The sequence below is a fragment of the Triticum dicoccoides genome, chromosome 5A (genome assembly GCF_002162155.2).
Source record: "Triticum dicoccoides isolate Atlit2015 ecotype Zavitan chromosome 5A, WEW_v2.0, whole genome shotgun sequence".
NCBI classification, from domain to species: domain Eukaryota; kingdom Viridiplantae; phylum Streptophyta; class Magnoliopsida; order Poales; family Poaceae; genus Triticum; species Triticum dicoccoides.
Window position 1 is genome coordinate 708,843,062 of NC_041388.1, and position 8,600 is coordinate 708,851,661.

Sequence of the window (8,600 nt, forward strand, 5' to 3'; positions counted from 1 at the left end):
TTTTAATTCTGTTTGCTTTTAGGTTAGCAAAATTATAAACTTTCTGTTAGTGCCATTAGTTTTAGAAAAATTATAAACTTTCTGTTAGTGCCATTAGTTTTCAAATTTGAATAGTTAAAATTTGAATTCTTTGAAAATTGTTTGAATCACAAGTTTGTGATTAACTTACTAAAAAAATGAGAATAGATGCGCTTATAGAGAAAATTCAACCTAAATTCCTAGTAAATTTCTATGAATTTAAGAGAAATTCACTATGAATTTAGGGTAAACTTTTCTCTATTAGGGCATCTATTTTCACTTTGAGAGGAGCTCAACAAGGCAGAGAGGGAAGGGCTTATAAACCGGTGTGAGCCCCCTTCGGTTGGCGAGGTGGGACTAAACTCGGCCCGCAACGAGGACCAACCCTTTAGTCCCAGTTTGTGGCACAAACCGGGACTAATGGTCATGGGCCAGGGGCGAGGAGCAAAATTATAAACTTTCTGTTAGTGCCATTAGTTTTAGAAAGTTGAAAGTTGGCATGGGCCAGGGACTAATGGTCATGGTATTACGAAGGCCGAACCATAAGACATGAAAGCATTTCAAATGAACTCTGAAAAAGTTGAAAGTTGGGATGGTATCATAATTTCACCCACATAGCATGTGCATGTACAAAACGGACAATGGTAGCATGTTCGTGTGTTACAAGTTGCGGGAGAAAGTCTTCACTTTTTCTTCGCTTGTGTCATTTGCTTATTGCGCCGTAACCATGGATAATCTTCATTGTTTATCAGGATGCTTGGGTCAGCCTTGACATTGAAGGGAGGAATTTCATGAAATTTTTCATAATCTTCAGACATGTCTGTCTTGCCGTCCACTCCCAGCATGTCCCTTTTTCCTAAAAGAACTATGTGGCGCTTTGGCTCATCGTATGATGTATTCGCTTCCTTATCTTTTCTTTTTCTCGGTTTGGTAGACATGTCCTTCACATAGATAACCTGTGCCACATCATTGGCTAGGACGAACGGTTCGTCAGTGTACCCAAGATTTTTCAGATCCACTGTTGTCATTCCGTACTGTGGGTCTACCTGTACCCCGCCGCCTAACAGATTGACCCATTTGCACTTAAACAAAGGGACCTTAAATCAAGTCCCTAGTCAAGTTCCCATATGTCCACTATGTAACCATAATATGTATCCTTTCCGCTCTCGGTTGCTGCATCAAAGCGGACACCGCAGTTTTGGTTGGTGCTCTTTTGATCTTGGGCGATCGTGTAAAATGTATTCCCATTTATCTCGTATCCTTTGTAAGTCAATACAGTCAAAGATGGTCCCCTGGACAACAAGTACAACTCATCACAAACAGTATTGTCACCTCTAAGACGTGTTTCCAACCAACTGCTGAACGTCCTGATGTGTTCACATGTAATCCAGTCGTCGCACTGCTCTGGGTGTTTGGAGCGCAGACTGTTCTTGTGTTCATCGACATACGGGGTCACCAAGGTAGAGTTCTGTAGAACTGTGTAGTGTGCTTGAGACCAAGAATATCCGTCCCTGCATATTATTGAGTCTCTTCCAAGAGTGCCTTTTCCAGTCAGTCTCCCCTCATACCGCGATTTAGGGAGACCTATCTTGTTAAGGCCAGGAATGAAGTCAACACAAAACCCGATAACATCCTCTGTTTGATGGCCCATGGAGATGCTTCCTTCTGGCCTAGCACGATTACGGACATATTTCTTTAGGACTCCCATGAACCTCTCAAAGGGGAACATATTGTGTAGAAATACGGGCCACAGGATGACAATCTCGTCGACTAGATGACTAGGACGTGCGTCATGATATTGAAGAAGGATGGTGGGAACACTAGCTCGAAACTGACAAGACATTGCGCCACATCACTCCTTAGCCTTGGTACAATTTCTGGATCGATCACCTTCTGAGAGACTGCATTGAGGAATGCACATAGCTTCACAATGTCTAATCGGATGTTTTCCGGTAGAAGCCCCCTCAATGCAATCGGAAGCAGTTGCGTCATAATCACGTGACAGTCATGAGACTTTAGGTTCTGAAACTTTTTCTCTGGCATATTTATTATTCCCTTTATATTCGACGAGAAGCCAGTCGTGACCTTCATACTGAGCAGGCATTCAAAGAAGATTTCTTTCTCTTCTTTCGTAAGAGCGTAGTTGGCAGGACCTTTATACTGCTTCGGAGGCATGCCGTCTTTTTCGTGCAAACGTTGGAGGTCCTCCCGTGCCTCAGGTGTATCTTTTGTCTTCCCATACACGCCCAAGAAGCCTAGCAGGTTCACGCAAAGGTTCTTCCTCATGTGCATCACGTCGATTGAGGAGCGGACCTCTAGGTCTTTCCAGTAGGGTAGGTCCCAAAATATAGATTTCTTCTTCCACATGGGTGCGTCCCTCAGCGTCATTCGGAACAGCTAGTTCACCGGGACCCTTTCCAAAGATTACGTAGTGTAAATCATTGACCATAGCAAGCACGTGATCACCGGTGCGCATGGCGGGCTTCTTCCGGTGATCTGCCTCGCCTTTGAAATGCTTGCCTTTCTTTCGACATTGATGGTTGGTCGGAAGAAATCGATGATGGCCCAGGTACACATTCTTCCTGCATTTGTCCAGGTATATACTTTCAATGTCATCTAAACAGTGCGTGCATGCGTGGTATCCTTTGTTTGTCTGTCCTGAAAGGTTACTGAGAGCGGGCCAATCGTTGATGTCACGAACAGCAACGCCTTAAGGATAAATTCCTCCTGTCTGTGCTCATCCCACGTACGTACACCATTTTCATTCCACAGCTGTAAAAGTTCTTCAACTAATGGCCTTTGGTACACATCAATTTCGTTGCCGGATTGCTTAGGGCCTTGGATGAGAACTGGCATCATAATGAACTTCCGCTTCATGCACATCCAAGGAGGAAGGTTATACATACATAGAGTCACGGGCCAGGTGTTGTGATTGCTGCTCTGCTCCCCGAAAGGATTAATGCCATCCGCGCTTAAAGCAAACCATACATTCCTTGGGTCCTTTGCAAACTCATCCCAGTACTTTCTCTTGATTTTTCTCCACTGTGACCCGTTAGCGGGTGCTCTCAACTTCCCATCTTTCTTTGGGTTCTCACTGTGCCATCGCATCAACTTGGCATGCTCTTCGTTTTTGAACAGACGTTTCAACTGTGGTATTATAGGAGCATACCACATCACCTTTGTAGGAACTCTCTTCCTGGGGGGCTCGCCGTCAACATCACCAGGGTCATCTTGTCTGATCTTATACCGCAATGCACCGCATACCGGGCATGCGTTCAGATCCTTGTATGCACCGCGGTAGAGCATGCAGTCATTAGGGCATGCATGTATCTTCTCCACCTCCAATCCTAGAGGGCATACGACCTTCTTTGTTGCGTATGTACTGTCGGGCAATTCGTTATCCTTTGGAAGCTTCTTCTTCAATATTTTCAGTAGCTTCTCAAATCCTTTGTCAGCCACAACATTCTCTGCCTTCCACTGCAGCAATTTCAGTACGGTACCGAGCTTTGTGTTGCCATCTTCGCAATTGGGGTATAACCCTTTTTTGTGATCCTCTAACATGCGATCGAACTTCAGCTTCTCCTTTTGACTAATGCATTGCGTCCTTGCATCGACAATGACCCGACGGAGATCATCATCATCGGGCACATCGTCTGGTTCCTCTTAAACTTCAGCAGCTTCACCCGTTGCAGCATCATTGGGCACATCGTCTGGTTCCTCTTGATCTTCACCAGCTCCCCCCGTTGCAGCATCACCGTATTCAGGGGGCACATAGTTGTCATCGTAGTCTTCTTCTTCGCCGTCTTCCATCATAACCCCTATTTCTCCGTGCCTCGTCCAAACATTATAGTGTGGCATGAAACCCTTGTAAAGCAGGTGGGAGTGAAGGATTTTCCGGTTAGAGTAAGACCTCGTATTCCCACATTCAGTGCATGGACAACACATAAAACCATTCTGCTTGTTTGCCTCAGCCGCATCGAGAAACTGATGCACGCCCTTAATGTACTCGCGGGTGTGTCTGTCACCGTACATCCATTGCCGGTTCATCTGCGTGCATTATATATAATTAAGTGTCCAAAGTAATAGAAGTTCATCATCACATTAAAACCAAAGTGCATACATAGTTCTCATCTAACAACATATAGCTCTCCAGAGCATCTAATTAATTAAACCATACATTAAAACTATGTAAAATATTTCAATGCAAAAACAAATGCGATCATAATCGCAACCAAGGTAACAATTGATCCAACGACATAATGATACCAAGCCTCGGTATGAATGGCATATTTTTTAATCTTTCTAATCTTCAAGCGCATTGCATCCATCTTGATCTTGTGATCATCGACGACGTCCGCAACATGCAACTCCAATATCATCTTCTCCTCCTCAATTTTTTTTATTTTTTCCTTCAACAAATTGTTTTCTTCTTCAACTAAATTTAACCTCTCGACAATAGGGTCGGTTGGCATTTCCGATTCACATACATCCTAGATAAATAAAATCTATGTCACGTTGGTCGGCATAATTTTCATAAACAATAAATGAACCAATAGTTATAAAGATAATATACATACCACATCGGAATCATAGAGAGGACGAGGGCTGACGGGGGCAGATACCAAAACCATCGCACTATATAAGATGCAATAATAAATGTGAGAAAATGATACAAGTATCAATCTAAACATACAAGTAAGAATATTTTTCCTTTCAGAAAGAAGATAAGAACAATAGGCTCACCACGATGGTGTCGGTGATAAGATCGGCGCGGGTGATCGACGGCGGTGAAGACAGGGACGGGGCGTGACGGACCGCTAAATCTAGACAAATCTCGAGGAAAATGGAGCTTGGAGGTCGAGCTTCGAGAGGAGAAAGCTTAAGTAGTGTGGCTCGGGCATTCCATCAAACACCTCATGTGCATAGGAGGTGAGCTAGAGTACCACAAAGCCCTCTCCCCCTCGGCCAGAGAAAAACAGAGCACTGGGGTGCTCTGCTCGCGAGCGAGGGGTATATATAGGCACCTCATTGGTCCCGGTCGGTGACATGAGCCGGAACTAAAGGGGAGCCTTTCGTCCCGGTTCAAGCCACCAACCGGGACCAATGGTGGTGGGCCAGGAGCGAAGCCCATTGGTCCCGGTTCATCCCACCAACCAGGACCAAAAGGTCCAGATGAACCGGGACCAATGGCCCACGTGGCTCGGCCGGCCCCCTGGGCTCACGAACCGGGACCAATGCCCACATTGGTCCCGGTTCTGGACTGAACCAGGACTAATGGGCTGACCCGGCCTGAACCAAAGCCCTGTTTTCTATTAGTGGTGGCCTTGCGCGACGTCGCCAAGGCCGGGCCAATGTTCTCCTCGCTGTAGAGCCTGGTCCTGAAGTTCTTGCACTGCACCCGCCCTATGATGTGCGCACCAGAGAGGGCGACCATATCGGTGTGGTTGAGCCCCTTGGCGGCGAAGCGGGTGATGAGGTCGGTGACGCTAAGTGATGGGGCAGGCAGGTTACGGTTGGCCAGTGTCTCACTAGCCGTGTCGGAGTCCCTCCTCCCCAGAGAGACTGTCCATGACGGCCCTCCTACCTACACAAGTAAAGCCGATGAGTACTAACCTCAGTTCAAAAACGTGACACGCATGCAAACAGATTATTAATTAAAAAGGGGTTGAAAGATCATGTTAGTTCTTACCGCGACTACGGAATCGCGAGCGGCGACGGCGAGGATGTCGGCGCAGGAGACGGTGCGCTTGCACGCCTGCTCCACATTCGACTTGATTTGGTCGATGACGTCGAAGCCTCGCAGCGATCCCACGTTCCCGAACGCGTTCCGCTCGTTGCCAGCCAGCAGAACGGACGCGTCGCAGCCCTGCATGTACGAAGCCAGGCACGAGTTAACCGCTGGTGTTCAGCAAATGAAACCGATCCAAACAATAACAAATAGTGTGTGAAGGACTTGCTTGGACAAAGCAGTCATGGAAGTGCAGCCGGAGCAGCGACGCGGCCATGCGGGGGTCGCTGCTCACGGCGGCCGCTACGCCGCTCTTGATGGTGGCCAGCGCCCCGGGGCACGACGCGTCGTAGAACCTCGGGGACATCTCCGCCGACGCCGCCGCGGCCAGGCACAGAAGGAGCAGCACCACTGACAGAGATGAAGACGCCATCACAACTACCTGCCTGTTGGCCGCTATAGGCCGGAGAGCTACTTACTTTTGTGGTGGATGCGGATGTAATGGCTTGCATTTCATGCAGATATATATAGCTATTCCTAGGATTTTTGTGGCGTTCCATCTACTGCTAGGCGCTAGCTATTTGATCTACATCGTGCACGGATGTATTTTGCATAGAGGCAAATTAATTAGAGTAGACATGTTTTGCGGGGAGTTAATTAATTTGGATATTACTAGCAAGTAGACATGTTTTGCTAAGTACGTGCACGGATCGATGTATCATGCATAGATGGTACTCAAGTCAACGAAATTCAGAAACTATATAGTCATTTTCTTTTCTCTTTTTGTGGGGAAAAATATTCCACATTATTTTGAGGTATAGCTTTGTTCCAAGTCAACTTCTCCATATTATTATTTCAAAAAAAATAAAAACTTCCCTATATTATTATTTGACCAAGTGTTGCATAACATTGTACGTGCGTGCACGGGTGTGTATATCATGCACACAGCGCACGGTCATATTAGACCTGGAATGGAATATCCATGGTTGCTTCAACGCGTCATTCTGCATTCAATGTATCCGATGATCTCTATCATATGATCCTCGGCAACAGTATCAAAAAATGGTCTTATTAACACACAAGTATAGAGGAACACAACACTCTTTGAGGGTAGTATTTTACCCAAATTTATTGGTTCGACACAAGGGGAGCCAAAAAATATTTATAAGCCTTAACAGTTGAATTTTCAATTCAACCACACCTAATAAGTTATTTCTCTACAGCAAAGTATTAGTACGCAGGAGTATGATAATCTGATAGTAGCGCTAAGAGTAAAAATAGTAATAGTAGCAGTGACAGTAACAACTTTTAGTAGTTCAAACAGTAGCAGTGACTGTAACAACTTTTAGTAGTTCGAACAGTAGCAGTGGCCATTGTTACGTCTTTCATCATGCAGAGTGGAACACTATTAAGAAGATCTCCATTTGACCTATTATGAAAATGAAACTTGGCTATATCAGGAACCATCGTATTAGCCTTTCTATTAATCTTAGAGATCTTGAACTTATTCCAACAGCTTAGAGACAGTCAATACTTCCCCCCTTTAGATCAATATGGGGAGACATGTCGAAAATATCATTTCCAAGAAGGGAAGCCACAAAAGAATAATTAGCTTTTAAAATAATGGGATTGTGAAGGGTGATACCGATATAAAAGCCGAGGAGGCTTGCTCTAAGATCTGTGTCATCCACACTATTGCACGACCCAATATAATCCCAAGAGGAAATGATGACTTCACCAACATGGTTTCTGACAACAACCCCCACGCTCGTAGCGCTAATGGCCTCCACAAAATTTCCGTCGATGTTAATCTTAATGAAATACGAGGAGGGAGGCTTCCATGTTCTGAATTTCCTCGCTGTAAAATTTATGTTCTTTAAATCATCCACCAATCCCTTTCCTTTGACGCAAACCTCCACCAGCGCACTAGCATGTCAAGAAGAAAAGGAAGACCAATTGTTTTGTACAAAATTCACAGAGGCAGAGACAGATTCCATACCCTTACCAAAGATCAAATCGGCCCTTAGGTGTTAGGCCTCCAGAAAGTGACTAAATTAAATTTGCTCATGCGCAGGCGATCTCAATAGATCCAACAAAGTAAGAAACAAGTCCGGCCCTGAAGAATTGATGATCTCCTCACCCAGAAAATTCCAAACATCCCTCAAGGCCATACAACGCGCACAAACTTTAGGACATGTCACTAGAGCATGAAAATGCTTTCATTTTCTACAGCACAAATAGAGCATGAGTATAGAATAGCTTCATGGTGTTTTACTCCGTTAACTTGAACCACTATGTAGTTAGAAGCCGCATGCCAACCAAAAAAAAATCAGATTTTCTAAGGAACATAGCCTTCCAAATAACATCCCAGAGCATGAAGGAAATGTGCCCTAGAGGCAATAATAAAGATGTTATTTATATTTCCTTATATCATGATAAATGTTTATTATTCATGCTACAATTGTGTTCACCAGAAACTTAGTACATGTCTGAATACATATACAAAACAGAGTATCCCTAGTATGCCTCTACTTGACTAGCTCGTTAATCAAAGATGGTTGAGTTTCCTAACCATAGACATGTGTTGTCATTTTATGAACGGGATCACATCATTAGAGAATGATGTAATGGACAAGACCCATCCGTTAGCTTAGCATAATGATCGTTAAGTTTTATTGCTATTGCTTTCTTCATGACTTGTACATATTCCTCTGACTATGAGATTATGCAACTCCCGAATACCGGAGGAACACTTTGTGTGCTATCAAACGTTACAACGTAATTGGGTGATTATAAAGATGCTCTACAGGTGTCTTCGAAGGTGTTTGTTGAGTTGGCATAGATCAAGATTAGG

General features: G+C 44.6%; 1 protein-coding gene across 1 annotated transcript in view; it reads right to left on the minus strand.

Moving 5' to 3' along the window:
• LOC119298572 (peroxidase 2-like) overlaps nucleotides 1-6,179 on the minus strand; it is a 13,973-nt gene extending 7,794 nt beyond the window's left edge. Inside the window, exons 1-3 of the mRNA XM_037575924.1 lie at nucleotides 5,976-6,179; nucleotides 5,708-5,884; nucleotides 5,342-5,602 (exon numbers count right to left, since the gene is read on the minus strand). Of these exons, the coding sequence (XP_037431821.1) occupies nucleotides 5,342-5,602; nucleotides 5,708-5,884; nucleotides 5,976-6,179 (642 nt within the window). The remainder of the gene's footprint in view (nucleotides 1-5,341; nucleotides 5,603-5,707; nucleotides 5,885-5,975) is intronic.
• Between the last annotated feature and the right edge of the window lie 2,421 nt (nucleotides 6,180-8,600).